Source organism: Rhea americana, unplaced genomic scaffold, assembly GCF_003343005.1.
Source record: "Rhea americana isolate MKP2758 unplaced genomic scaffold, rheAme1 scaffold_26, whole genome shotgun sequence".
In the NCBI taxonomy this organism is placed as follows: Eukaryota; Metazoa; Chordata; class Aves; order Rheiformes; family Rheidae; genus Rhea; species Rhea americana.
In genome coordinates this window covers 2,947,071-2,962,533 of record NW_028186379.1, presented here as the reverse complement: position 1 = coordinate 2,962,533, position 15,463 = coordinate 2,947,071, and the positions used below count along the sequence as shown (strand labels likewise).

The window sequence follows — 15,463 nt, the reverse complement described above, 5'->3', positions numbered from 1 at the left end:
AAGASYGTTGCCAGCAGGTCGAGGGAGGTGATCCTGCCCCTCTACTCAGCCCGGGTGAGGCCTCATCTCGAGTACTGTGTCCAGTTCTGGGCTCCCCCGTAAAAAAGAGACAAGGGGCTACTGGAAAGAGTCCAGCGTAGGGCTACAAAGATGATTAGGGGACTGGAGCACCTGCCCTATAAGGAATGGCTGCGAGAGCTGGGCCTCTTCAGCCTGGGGAGGAGAAGACTGAGGGGRGAATCTCATCAATGCCTACAAATACCTTAGGGGGTGAGGAGTCAAGGGCATAGGGCTGGACTCTTTTCAGCAGTGTCCAGCGACAGGATAAGAGGCAATGGGCACAAACTGAAACACAGGAAGTTCTGTCTGAATATAAGGAAAAGCTTCTTCCCTGTGAGAGTGACAGAGCACTGGACCAGGCTGCCCAGAGAGGTTGTGGAGTCTCCTTCTCTGGAGATCTTCAAGGCCCGCCTGAATGCAACCCTGTCTAACGTGCTCTAGGTGACCCTGCTTGAGCAGGGGGGTTGGACTAGATGATCTCCAGAGGTCCCTTCCAACCTCAACTATTCTGTGATTCTGTGTTATTGTATGAAAAGAAAAAAGCACTGCATAGCAAACAGAAGAAATAATTCACTAACAAGGAAGTTCTAAGAGGATTTCTAGTTTTAGGATAAATTTATGTCACTCGGCAATAAACACCATTATCCTTACAGCTGCTTTCATGTAAGAAGGTGACTTTTCATGCATTTCACAGTGGCAATTTATAATGTAAGTGTGGTTTCATAGTAAGTAAAAGTTATGAATACTTTTGGGACAGATGGAAAGTCATACTTTAGTAAATAAGATGTTTATAAAAAAAACTCATACACAGCTAAATGGAGTATCAAATATAAAAGCTGAACATAAAAAAAATCTATTTAATTGACAATAAATTACAATAAAAATATTCTATTATGTATAAATTGGACTAAATGACCTTTCTTTCCCATCTTATTAATGAGAAGATATCGCACTAGATTAAAACTAAAAATAAGAAAAGTGTTGGTAAAGTAAATGAGTAGCAATGTATGTTTTTCACACACTTCTCCACTGTATGGCCTGTGCTTAACCTGCTTCACCTCTGAATAAGCAGATTATGTAGTAAAATTTCAAAGATACTGTAAATAAGAGACACTTGAAGTATTTTTAATGAATGCATGCACATAAAACACAATAAAGTACAACCCAGTGAAATAATAGAAAAATGCTTTATAAGGAAATGAATTCTTTTCTATATTCTCTCTGTTTTAAGGAAAAAAGTCTGACATATAATAAATTGAAATGACAGGCTATGCTATTGGTAAATGTTTTGCTTATTAAACACCTAGGCTGCAAATGACAAATCACAATCTAGAAAAATGAAATATATAACTACTTGCATACTCAAACAAGAGAAGAAATGTGTATAAGGAGGATTTTGTGGACAGAACAATAGTACTGTTCCAAAAGGGAATTTGCTCAAACAAAATTAAGAGCTTTGAATAATCTGCTTCTTATGGAGTATAAAATACAATGAAGATGAAAAATAAAAGCAACATGAGATGTTATGAAACTAAGAGATACACTGAAACACAAGTTATAAAAAATAGTATTGTTGTATGTTTTATAACCAAATGGCAGGTAGGAAGAAAGCTTAGGATGCCGGTCAGTAGTATCTGACTGTTTAACAGAAATAAGCAAATCTGAGAAATTTATTACCATGAAACTTAAAATTTTATGCTGACTCCAAGTCTGTGAACACCACTGTGACACTGATTATTTGGGGGGAAAGGATTAAAAAGTAAAAAAGATAGAAGGAATAGCACATCTGAAGAATTACAGAGTTTGTTGCAAGTCATAAAGCAGACTTACCTTATAACAAGCTTTTACAGTTTCCAAAGATATCATCATTTTTACAACTGGAAATAAGAAGAAAGCTGAAAGCTATACCGATCATACATATTTTGCCTGTAACAAGAAGTTACCTCTAATTCTCTCAAGACAGAAGTTTAATGGAGCTGCCACAGGGAGTGTTTGCATAACTGAAGTCACCACAAAGCTTCTGAAGCCTTTTAGATGTATTATGTGTGCACCAATTTTGGAGGCATTAACAATCCTTCTATAATTCTGGAAATAGAGTAACATCAACAGAGACATTTCAGGATTTTAGGAGGATTAGATAAAAAATGCCATTTGCATCGTCTCTGTAGCATGTCTTGCTGATTCAGCACGCTTTGTAATGATAGCATGGCATCTCCTCCTCTCTCAACTGCTCATAGCTCATTCAAGAGAGTGGCTAATTCTGGATTAGTCCTCAGGAGGGAAAAAAAAAGTAAAAACTGAAAAGGACCCTTACCCACCACACACAACCAACACGGATAAAATGACGCAACAAACTACATTTAACAACTAGCTGAACATATCTCATTCTTCTTTAGCAAGTCAGCCAGCAACTTGGAAATATCTCCTAATCAAAACTCTCATTTTTCTCTCTCTTTCTATCAATCTCAGATAAATACATTGTACCTCATTAAAAGAAGATTAGAGTAGCATGTTCTTAATCTAATATGTGACCATGTGAACATAAACCAGAGGATCCTAAAACCTATACAAAACAGGCTGAAGGAAATGCAAGTACGAAAAACAAATAAATGCTTCTAAAGAACACAGAACAAAAAGCTAAGGACTACTGAGGTAAGTCACCAGCATGCAATACCACACAGGATGCCTTAAAAAATGCATTAGGGACAGAAAAATAGTAACAGTAACAATTCCCCATAATTGGTGCACTAAAAATATACATCCTTTGGAGACAAAAAGGAGCAACACGATCTCTATGTGCTGGCTTCTGGCAGGCTCAATACTTGCCTGTTGCTAAAGCTTGCTGGGGCTCCGTCTGACCCCGGGGCTACCAAGGCTGTTTCAAAACCATTTGGAAAACATACAACAGAGGTAGTAGTGGGAGAAGGAGCTGAACTGCTGGTACTGCTGGCAGGGCAGCGGTGGGGATACACAGGCTCTTGGAAACAAGGAGAGTTTAAATTTAATGTGATCTATAATAAGGACAAACTAAAAGATGCTGACAAGAGGAGTGGAGAAGACTTAGAAAAAAGGAAACCAAGCTCTAGGTTCACGTTAAGTTGCAGGGGCCTCTGGAGGCCAGTGCTAAAATCTAGGTCATCTGACTCAGACAAAGACATGCGGAAAAAATGCACAAAACTGAGGCTGATCCCCAATTCGGCCCTTTCCGCGGAAAAAGAACAGCTTTCACAGCTGGAAGACAGTGAAGGACAAGACATCAAGAAGAACACAAGTCAGGCACTATCTGTAATTCAAAACCATTCAAATCTGCTGATCTGTTACTCTGGATTTGCCATAGTCAGTGTGCGGAGTGTTAAAGTTTGCAAAAAGGGTGACACGATTTTTATAAGACTTTTAAATTTCAGGCAAGTTATAGTTTCCYCCCTTTTCCTATGCTGAAATTGGAAGCAAGGCTTGCTTCGTAAGAATTCTTTTATTTATTTAAACTGACTCACTCCACATACACACGCGCATTAGTATTTCAGACCGAGGCAGGTTAACTTCTCTTTAGTTAAGAGCGTGAAAGCAGATGCTCAGCCCAGAATACCYGCCTCAAAACCAACCGCGCGGAAGCTACGCGACCCAAAGCGACGCGGATGGTCAAACTGCCGCACACGACAAAGCGTGAGGTCGAGTACAGACTAGACGGCGAACACATATTTGACGCAGACGGATGCTGGCAGGCAGGGAAGGGAACCGGGGAGACTCTGGCGCGCTCCTCAGAGCCAGGGAGGGAAGCAGTGCAGCTGCTTTTTTGCTTTTTTTTGTTTTCTACACAACAGTGCCGCTCGGTGGATGGACGATGGCAGTGAGCAGGAGATGGAAACCCCCCACGAGAGGAACCCGGCGATGGCGAGCGCCCATGCCACGGGCCCCRAAATGCTCCCCGCTGCCACAGCGGCCGTACCTGGTTGGGCTGGGAGATGCTGCACAGGGCCAGGCACCTGAGCATCGCTGCCCGCAACTACATCCCCTGGTAAACAAATAAACACATTAGAAGGTTTTCCCAACAAACACGAATCAGTGAAGTAAAGACTTGTAACTTCTGCTGCAAGATGCTGACTCCAGCGCAGAAGGTCTTGTGAGAGAGCTGTGYAAGACTAGACAAAAACGAACGGGAAGTTTTAAGGATCAGCGTGTTATATGCCACATCCAAAGAGGAAAAAAAGTAGTACTTTTTGGAGGCTGATTTACATTAAAGTCCAAGCTAAAACGAACAATCAAAAACATTTTGTTTCTGGTGYTTCCCCCTGACAGAGCCGTTCTGATTTGGGAGTATCATATTCTCTTCACTCTCGGTAAAATTTCATATTTAGCTAAGAGCATGCATATTATTTTTTTTTTTAAAAAAAAAGGAAAAAAGCATTTGTTAATCAGTATTTTATGTTACTCATTATTACTTATTGCTGCTATTAGTATGCACARCTTCTCTTTTCCTTCAGAAAAAGCTTACTTGTTTTCTAGACACACAGTTCATAAGCAATTCTCAATATGAAGTGCATTTTATTAGGGCATTTAGGTGACTGAAAATGGTATTTGTGTTACAACATATAACTCAGAAACATCTACTGATAAAAGCAAACAGTAGYCTGGAAACTCCCTAAATAGCTGACAACAGTTTCGGCAGAACTTCATTTTGAAGTTGGTCCTCTAACATGCCCTTGAGATAAAGTGGCATTCAAATCAAAGGAAAGGATCTAGAGGGAAAACTTTATCTTGTACTACTGTTTAAATAATACAGAAATGAGGTAGAGTCTACATCGTAAGGAAGGAGCGAAGGAGAAATCTTTTTTTTCTAGCAACACATTGCCAATTGCTAAACAAACAATATGCCACTTCTGAGCTCTCAAGAATCCTATGGGATGCAAAGGGCAACAATTTTGTTTTTTTTTTCCAAGATATTCTCGTTACCAATTTTTTTGGTCTTTCAAAACTAYGAGCTCAACTTACAGTCCAGTGTACTCAACAAACTCAACATTTGAATTTAACCTTCGTGTCAGTGAATTCTTTCACTGTGTAAAATCAAGGGACTATTTTAATCTGTTTTCTATTTGCAGCCTACCTTGTATAAGTAATCAGCAATGCTACCCAATCTCCTTCTGTACYGTGGACAGGTTGAATAGGATTAAACATATATTATATTACATATTATTATGAGAAACTGATTTCCAACTAGGTGTCCAGATACTTTGTTCAACTGTGATTTGTAATRGTGAAGATTGATCTGGAATTTCAGTCTTGCAATTATATATTTTTTAAATATTAGTCTGTTGCTTTTCTGTTTACATTATCTAAAATATATATATTTTTCTAATAGGAATTCAGCAAGTACAAAAACACAGTGAGAAATAATTACTATTGATTAGATAAAACAGCCATCCCTCATTTTGAGCCCAGCAAAAGCTATCCCTTGAGGTAGAAGCATCAGTGACATCTGCCACTGCTGCTGGCTTGTGAACTGAGTGGTAACTGCGTCAAAGAAAAGCTTTGGAACTGGGGATGGGATTATTTTTGCCAGTCCTGCAAGACATTTTGTTTCCAATGATTTCCTCACACTTAAGGCAAAGTAGATTAAGGCAGGCAATTTCATCTCTTTGAACTTAGCAACCCTCTGCAAGTTAAATTAAATTATCAACACTACTTGAGCATTCAAAACCTGAAAAGGCTAATATAATCTGAGAAAAATGGCTAACTTCTTGCCTCTCAGATTTATAGTACTTTGGTCTCTTACACTGTCCACCTGAGCATGCGTGAGTATTAGTTCTACTGGAAGCAGAAATGTCTATCAATTTAAATCCTAAATCCTTGCTTCTGCCTATCTCAGCTAAAGAAACAATCTTCAGGAGGTTAAGCAGAACTGAAAACATAGTGATGAACAGGAATATAAAACAATTAATTCAAGCTAGTCCATAACTTCAGGACCTTAAGGTTACAAACTACRCAAAGTAGCTTTTAGGTACCCAAAAGCAAGAGAAAAATCCAAAGTTCCAAAAAAGCTAGTACACAAAGTGGAAAGGACTTAAGAAGTTCAGCACAAACCGAATGAGCTGCCTAAGAGATTCTCAGGATTCGGGCATGTTCTAAATGCCAGTCCCCCAGCGCGCTTCACTCCGGGCTGCAGGGAAGTGACTCTGTTCCCCAGAGAGCCACAGCTTATAGCACTTTCTTGGGGTGATGATACTCTCTTTTGTCAAAGAACTTAAAAGACTTAAAATTAAGTCGTGATAGAGATGATGTGGTTCACCAATATATCTGCGCTGTGCTTCAAAGGGCTCTTTTTAGCTTATTTCCACCACTGTGTCATTGCAAATAAGGAATTTCTTTTTGTAAGCTGTTCCTGTATTTAAACTTCAGAGAAAAGTCACTGGATAGCTTCCAAGAGAATTTATATTTYCATTGCCATTTGGACTTCTCTTTAAAAATTGCAGCACTTGCTAATGTAGTTGCAGCCATCATTTGGCGTTACTATCCAACTAAGGCTGTATGCAGATAACTGTATAGATCTGGACCAATAAGCAAAACTAATTTTCATCTCAATTGATTAAAAGGTAAACTTACACTTTGTTGCCTTTAAATTACTTCTGCAAGTGTTGCTCCACATATGGATAGATAGCACAGAGAGAGGAAGCTGCTGGTACTGAAGTGTTACAGTAGGTTTTATTCTTATTACAYCCTTAATTTACATATTTTTGATAACTTTACCAAATATCAGTATTCCTGTTGTACAGAAATACGTGCACAGCTTGTGCATGACAATGACTGCAGCATAACTACAGTTTTTATTCTGATTCATAYACTGAAGGTACAGCAATAACAAAAATAAGGTGTGTTTCCATATATGCTAGCTAACATCTTGCAAAATCCAGTGTAAACAGGGTGATCCTTGACCAGCTATATCAAGATTAAATTACACCTGATCCCACCTATAGAAGTTGTTTCACATTTTACCATCTTTTCACTTGAAGGAAGGAAAAGAAACCACCACCAGAGGACTACTCCTCTATCCAGARGGTAAAAAATCTTTGCTTTTCAGGTCACATTTGCCCAAAATTGAGGGCTGGCTGGAAGCAATTTCTGAGACTGCTCTAGGATTCAAGGAGAAACTACTTATCTGGGTTTTGTAAAGCAACTGTAGTGACCATTACTGCCTGAATATCTCTGCTGGAAAAGAAACTTTGCTATAATTGTGCTTCTGATTTCTGCATACTCAGTGTCTGCTAGGCATGTAAATGCATCATGACAGGACTGAGACTGGACCATACGGGTGCTACAGGAAAGAAAAAGAACACCGACGAGCTACAAGGGTGTAAAGTATTATTTCCCTTCTTTTACACTTTCAAATCTGATTAATAGCAAAAAAGATGCAGTACAAGCAGTGGCTCAGGGGACCCAGCACCAGCCTTCAAATTGACACAGTATCACTCTACATACTTCTAGCAAAGAACACATCGCCATGGGCTGTCTGAGGATGAAAAGCGGAACTACACCTTGAGCCTAGCAGAGTACAGGAAACAACTACTGAAGGTGAGCTTGTGACTTTGTTGATTGAATAAATTGGCCTCGAGAAAYGTAAAGTCTTGAGAAAAAGTGGTATTCATTAAACAGAAAAAGTGCAGAGGACCATCACAAGTTACTAAAAGGCAAATATAGATTATTGTTCAAATAACTTCTCAAATAWGCCCCTAATATTCTAAAGGCAATAAGATTTTGTTTATCATAAATGACTCTGCCATTGACCTAACTTTCTTCACTTGTACTTAGCTGATATTGTTATACATGGGATTTGTGCCAATAACCTGTAAAAAAAATATACTAAATTAGTCTTACAGTTAAAAAGTATTGTATTTAAGAGACTGAAAAATTAATGTATAGAGAAATCTAATGTTTATGATAATGATGCTGTCTGCTAGTATATCTGACATAATTTCCTGTTAATATTTTCAAAGGTTCAAAAGTTTCTGCCTTTGTACATTCTTGATAGTAACAACTAATTCTGTATTACACTGCAAACATGCTGTTGTATACGCATACTCTTCACCAAAAGGATTTTTGAGTCCACCAAATATGTATCCCTCTACAGAAAACCAGAAAAAGGACTTTCTTTGGTCCTTAAGGCATATGACAAAGCTTTCCTCTGCTGTGCAACTGCCTTTGCCTCTGCCTTTACCTTTGCCCAGCTGGACCGGCATGCTTTCGGATTTCATCATCCTCTGCTGCTGCTGCGCCTGGTGGTAGTGGTGGTACTGGGGGGCTTCCACCGTGCCTCTGACAGGCATCACCGTGGGCGCGAAGCTGCCGCCGCTTCCACTGCCGGCAGGGCCCACGGCGCTACCCGAGGCCATAGCTGGAGCAATAAGCTTTCGGCCAAAGTTGAGCAAGCTRTTGGAGACTTTATTGATGTTCAGTGGGGCTGCCTTAGCACTGGCACTGAAGAAAGAAAAAAAAAAAGAGAGAGAGAGAGAAATCATCGCATCCTTGACAACAGCAATACATGCACTGCTTTCCAAAAACCGGGGAAAATATCGAAGATAAGCATTATAAAGTAGTAAATGAATACCTGGGGCCCTTTCTTCCCGAAAAATGCAGACTAAACCCAAACAAAGCAATTTTGTAGCAATTTTCTTGATTTGCSTTTTTAAATGACAAAAAAGCAAAGATGTGATAAAAAAAATCCAAGCCTTAAACAGCCAAAAACATTAGGAAGCTTTGACTTCTAGTACTTAGTAAAAAAACTGCTTTATTATTTACCTGTTAAATTCCCTTAAACTAAGCACAAACATAATTCAAACCCAAACAATTCTTTCATTTCATTCATATTTTGAGGGTGGTAAAACTGGGTGTCCTTTGATCTTACTTCACCTTCGYCCACCCTGGCCATTGCAGGCCAAGCACTTATAACAGGGAATCCTGGCTTCAGAAGTGATTTTGGCTGAAGAACTGCTTCAGGACAAAACCCACGCACTGGATCATGATCCTTATCACAATTTCTCTTTATTTTTAACTCCAGTGGCTATTTAATTCACTTCAGTTATATGCAACATTAAGAATGAAGAAATTGCCGAACCATTTAATCTGTTTAAAATAAAGAGGCAAAGCAGCTTCTAGCTCCCAGTAGAAGTGTTCACGTAACACAGAGATCAGCAAAGTCATTTCTATTTGTTCATGTGATATATTCCTGTTCTATACAGTTAAAAATTGAAATATCTTTCACAGAAGCTTATCACAGTCACAAGACACCATTCCACACCTGGGGTTTTATTTTAACGATCTATACTTCAGTAATATACATAGCTTTGTTTAAAARATTTGAAGAAATATATTTAACGAAAAACTAGACAATCATTGTACTGGGGGAAAAAAGTTTTCTTTGTTTTGTGGAAGGTTATTCAAATATAAATTACAAATGATTTAGTACGGATGATGTGCCACTTTTGCATGCACCTGAAGAAATAATTTTGGTTCTGCTTTTCATATAATTTTCCTATTTATCTCCAGAAYATATATTTTTTTGAATATACAGTATAAACAAACAAGAGAGATGTATTCAGAAAATAACAGCTAAGTTGTTTAGACCTAAAATAGGTAATRTTAAAGTAAGAGAAGCACAAGAAAGTACGTGAGCCTGCACACTCATGAGATASAGCCCCAAGCCATTTGGGGCCCTTCTTCTCCATACTGGTGATGAAGAAAAAGAGCATCTTGTGTTTTTCAGAAGAAATAGCAGTGCAGAGACTGAGACGCAAAGGGCATTAAAGTTTGTCTCCCACTAGTCTTCCCCCTTCCCGTTGCTGCTTCCCAGCTTACGGGAGCTGGAAAGGAATTACTACTGAATACTGATTGTAGAACRTTTTCCCGTCTCCTCATTTTATTGACTGTTGCTGATATAAAATGTCTTTCTGTAGTCACCCCAGAATGACTGGCCAAGTAGCTACAGAAGGAATATCTTCAGAACTATAAAACACACTTGCAGGAGACCCAGGTGACCTCAAAAGCAAATTCAATAGTCCTAACAATTTCATAGAAGAAGACATGCTACAATGTTAATTATTACAAATTTTTTCTCTGCTAATACCTACAAAACTCAGTGAYTAATCAGCTCCCCAAGGTACTGCAGAGACACTTAAGGAATAGAAGGGAATTTTTTCTATTCCATTACATATATGTGGCATTAGAAGAATCAGCACAGGACCTTTTGTTTAATGTCTTCTCCACCACAGACAAAAAACAGTTTATAGCTTTGAAGGTGAAAGAGGAAATGTCAAATGCTGCCTAAGCACATTATCAAAAGTTTGTAACTGAAACTATTAGCATCAATGCTTTCAGGGAGCACACCAGTAAATAACTGTGATGAGATCCAAAATCTGAATTTGAGTATACTARAACTGGCAATTTTCCCCCTCTCAATCCTCTGAAACTAATCAGCTAGGATGAGGTGTTAAACTCACCTCAAACATCACCTGAAACATCACTGTCAGAAGGAAGATTAACRGCTTACACATTGTGCCCTGGGTTTGTGTTGCCTCCAAGGCTGGAGTCTTTGACAATYGGTAAAAAGAAGCCTGACTGTGCACAAAACATGTTATTTACTGAAAGAAAATCCTTTTCTCTGACAGACTATCCAGGCAACAAAGCCAACAGATGCTTTGAGTCAACAGCATCACTGGAAACACAATGGCCTGCAGATGCCTCAGACAAAGTTATAGGGAAGGGTATCTTTCATGAAGGAATGCACAGAATAGATTAAAACAATGAGTTCAAGGAAGCCCACCAGGTATTTTATTTCATTATATGTTTGCTTAATAAAAGTATCAATTTGCCTTCTAAAATCGTTTTATTTGTTGCTTTAACATATGCATAGACCCAGAAGATGTTAATTTATTTGCATTTTTGCATAGTTGAAAAGAGACTTTCTGAAATACTTTACAGAACAATAAACGTCAAAAAAATCTTTCCTAGGCTACATGTCCAAAATATGGATTTAAAAAAGGCTTTCAAGAATAATATGCAATACTGTTTTAAAATTATTTGAAAACTAGAAAGGATAGTTATTCCAGCTTCAAAAACTTATATGTGATTTAGCTCTACTATTATCTGACACTGCTAACAATCAGTTCAAAACATACAAACATACCTAAAAAATAAATAATAYAGCTATCTAAATTTCTCGTCAAGCGAAGATGGCCTTTAAAAAAAGTGTCCTTAAGTAGAATTTAGTCTGTGATTTATCCTAAATCACAGCTTCAACAAATGAACAAGGTGCTTGACCTCTGGAAAAAGTATGTTAAAAAGTGTGTTAAAACTAAACTGAAGTTCAGGAAAATAAGAACAACRTATCTATTTCTTACCATTTAAATGTCTGATATATTAATGCAAAGGATGATTAGAGCCATTAAACATGGATCAATGTCTACATTTCAGCCATCTAAACGTAGTAAACATGCACAACAATTACAAGAAAAATGCTGATAGATTATGTTGTAGAGTTACCAGCAGACGCATTTAAAAGTAAGGCATCCATTTAAAAACATGAGTATCAAGGAGATGTGAATTCCATCTATGAAGTAAACAATTTTGTTTCATCACAATAGGCATCATCGACCTTGACTACGAATAGTGTATTTTTAAACTTGCTGAAAGATGATTCAATCTCTGCAGTTTTCTGCTAAGATGAAAATGTTTTGTTTTAACCAAACCTTATTTAAAGGCATTTTGTCTTCAGCAAGTAGTCATTTATGAATATGACAGATTAAAAAAAAATCATTTAAGTGATAAAATAAGTAGAGTATATTGAAATTTGCGAAGATATTCTAAATGCCTTATCGAGTCTGTGAAATTAAAGACGAAAAATACTTAGCAGGTTATCTAATCCATCTCTCTGCTCACTGCAGAAGCATTTCCTAATACTTTATTTTCCAGTTCTCTGCTTCAGACAGCCTTAAACAGATTTACAACATTCGACCTACTCTAAATGTCCCTTCATTGAGATGAATTTTCCCAGTTATTCCTCAGTCTAAACAACTTCCTCCTTTCTCTGGTGGTTATCTGTGCAATAAACTTACCTTTTTATCCAGATTTGGTGGCCAATTGTTCCCTTAGAATTTAAGTTTCCAACATGCATCATTCTCATTTGGGCTTCATATGTTTTTTTTTGCTTTTAAAATCCTTGCACTGTTTCTTTTAGCATTTCCAAATAAATTATTCTTCATTTTTAAATAGCTTTGAGATCAGTTTTTCTTATAATTTTAAATAAAAATATTAAATGAATGCAATAGAATACAGTACTTTTTGTCACAACTGTCCAAACTTTAAAGCATGATTGTCCTAAAAAAAAGAAAAAAGCCTCTGCAGTCACTCTATTTAACATTAAGTTCTGCCCCTTATTCCATTTTAAAGGCTTTTTAATCGACTCAATTCAGTTTTCACTGATTTTAAACATAACTGATCTGAACTGCACTTGACAGAGGTGCAGGGATGTTAAAGCCAGTGAGTTCCTGCAAGCCAGCGTGTGCACAAGGCAGGGCTGGGGGCTGCAAGCAGTGCTAGGCACCGCTTCGACTGGGACTGCGGCTGCACCAGCAGCAGCAAGGAGCCGCGCTGCCTCGTCCCACAGCCAGCGGCAATCGGCCCCCACGTCGCGGCCACCCAGGCAGCGCCCAGGCACCTCTACGCCAGCTACCAACAGCTTAAATTAACTTGACAGGGAATTTAAGCAGTATTGATACAAGCCACTTCTAAAAGAAGGGAAGAACRCTGCAAAAAGTTTTAGTAAAAATCAGTGCAAACTGGATTTATRTTATTTAACTTGCACAGTTTCTGGAGAATTGATACTGCAGTTTGAAATTAGAGGCAGTATCAGAAGGRGTTCAGCTACAGAAGCTACAYTGGTTCTGTTTTATCCCCTGCTTTTATCGTACACATCATTGTGTACAAATAACCTAAGCTTTCAAAGAAAAATGCCAGCAAGTTGAATATAGCACTACTTGAGAAGCTGTCATTCTTTATGTAATAACAGGTAATGTAAAGACTCAAAATAAATTTCACACAACAAATATCTGCGCTTCTAATACTGCTTATATAATTCTTGTTCGGGATAGGAGACATTTATTGAACATTTTGTTTCTGTAAAGTCTTAATTGAGCGAAAACATATTCAGAAATAGCTTACCGTGTTTTATTCATCAAGTCCGCTCCACGCGCTTTGTAATAGTCTAAATTCTGTTGGAATTGGTGAGTCACTGGTCTTGGATTTTTCTAAAGAAAAAAGGTATTAAGATTAATAYACACACACACACACACAYATATATATATCTTGCTGAAACCTTCTGAGGCAATTTAGAGTGGACAGTAGAAGTATTTTTATTAATGAAGATTAAAAATCTAAAGAATAAATTCTCTTTTCCCAGGACCATGCTTTCAAAAGACAGCAATACGATATAAATAAAAGTGAAGTCTTAAAATAATACCATGTGTTAACATTAAGTCTACTCTGTGTTTATAGAAATTACGTAGTGTTCTTCCACATTGAGATGAGACTGTTGGCTGAAGTAATAATGTTACTAATTATTAAATTTATAATTGTTGGGACGGTTCAGATCCAGATCTAGTTTTGTCCTTCCTTTATCTCGGACACAGAATTTTATCATCTTCAAACTGAGATGTTTTTAAAAGAAACAATAATAATAAAGACAAACTCATTAGCTTAGCTTATAGTTTGAATTGAATGCAGGTTTAAGTCTTGGTTAGGCAAAGAATTACTTTTAGCCAGACAACCTAAACCTAGCCACTAGATGGCACACAGAACCTTTTTTCTGTTTAAATTTCACTCTGCTTAAAACAGAGACTCTGAATACAGAACTGTTCTCTTATAATATACTATAACGTATATAATTAATAGTGAAACTAGAAGCTATTTATTAGTCTCCACCTCTGCCACAAGAAAACTATTTCACTGAAGCACACTGCCTTCAGTAGTACTGAAATCATCTTTTCTGGATCTAAAACTTCATCATACATTGATTAAGTATAAGCACAGTCTATGTATAAAGATGTTCGATTGCACTAATGAATTGCAAAGGATATTATTTGAAAGTAGAAAATTTTAAATAAATATTTTTAAAGTAAAAAAAATAGCATATACATTCAACCAAAACAGCAAAGAACTACAACGGCATACACACACAAACACACATACACACATATATAAAAATACATATAAACATATATGCATATTTACAAAGAGCAATGGTTTAAAATAATCTGTTCCTAGTATAAGAAAAAAGAAGATGACAAATACTCTTCAGCTTCTCTGTGTAATAATGAAAGGTGTTGTATAAAACATCTCTAAACACTTTTAAAGTATTTGCTTAAAGGCTTTTTTATAGACCTTACATTCTGATCTGCTTTCTTCAGCCCTGTTCACAGTATAGTTTTAATGAACTACACAATAATCTTTCCGAAATAGTTTATTATAGATGAAAATATATTATATTTGTCATGGAGTCATTCTTCAGCTCTTTTTCACTTTCACATGTTGTACCTTTTCCCTCCTAATTTCAGTATGTACTGAAGTAACCACACTTTATCCTCTGATTTTTGAGGGATTGCTGTAAACCCTCCCTCCTTTATAAACATTCTGACTTTCGGAGGAGGAAGAGGTAGTATTTGCACTTTAATGGCCAAAATATTGCATATGCACAAAAGCAGAGAGGAAGATTTGAAGAGGTGGTAAATATCAAAGGCCAAGGATGGTCTCTGGGGTCAAACTTAAGGCTGGGAATTTCCAGATCTTTTCATGTAGTCAGACTTAATCTTGTATGAAATGTGTCATTTCCTTTCTTTGGAAAGGCATAAACATAATTTAAAGATATTCTGTTTGTAATGTTCATGAAAAAATKAAACAACTAAAAGCTATTAGACAAGCATTAAAAAAATTCTCATCTATTCTACCACCCACATTGTAATGGTTGCTGTACGTTTTTCCTCTCGTTATAAAAACAATATTTGCATAACTCTACCCATTCATACAGCTTGTAAGTCAGTCCTCATCAACTGACAGCAATAACAATGAATCAGCTTTAGTTACTATTGCTCTAGTTTGGTAATTCGATGCATTTCTATGATAATCAAATCCAAACCGACGTGATGAGGATAACCGATGGTTCTACGACTACTATTCAAGTAATCAAACAGTGCAACTTTTCTCTCATGAATTAAATAATGTTTTTCCGTATGTGACTTGATGACCATTTCAACAAGGCACAAGAATAAGCAAAGGTTAGCACAGCTGGCACTTCTAATTCACACAGCAGCCTTTGAAAAATTCACTTTAACAGTTGCTAGCCCAGCTTTACAAATCCCTTCCAATA

The 15,463-nt window shown here is 37.3% G+C and overlaps 1 protein-coding gene across 5 annotated transcripts in view; it reads right to left on the bottom strand.

Annotated features, from left to right (window-relative positions):
• TBC1D5 (TBC1 domain family member 5) overlaps window positions 1-15,463 on the bottom strand; it is a 315,508-nt gene that overhangs the window by 45,207 nt on the left and 254,838 nt on the right. For 4 of the 5 annotated variants that reach the window (XM_085307503.1, XM_085307502.1, XM_085307505.1 and 1 more), the window contains 3 exons: window positions 13,264-13,349; window positions 8,267-8,526; window positions 4,007-4,072 (listed from right to left, as the gene is read on the bottom strand). In XM_085307503.1, the coding sequence (XP_085163629.1) occupies window positions 4,007-4,072; window positions 8,267-8,526; window positions 13,264-13,349 (412 nt within the window). The remainder of the gene's footprint in view (window positions 1-4,006; window positions 4,073-8,266; window positions 8,527-13,263; window positions 13,350-15,463) is intronic. The other variant, XM_085307504.1, reaches the window with a different exon arrangement.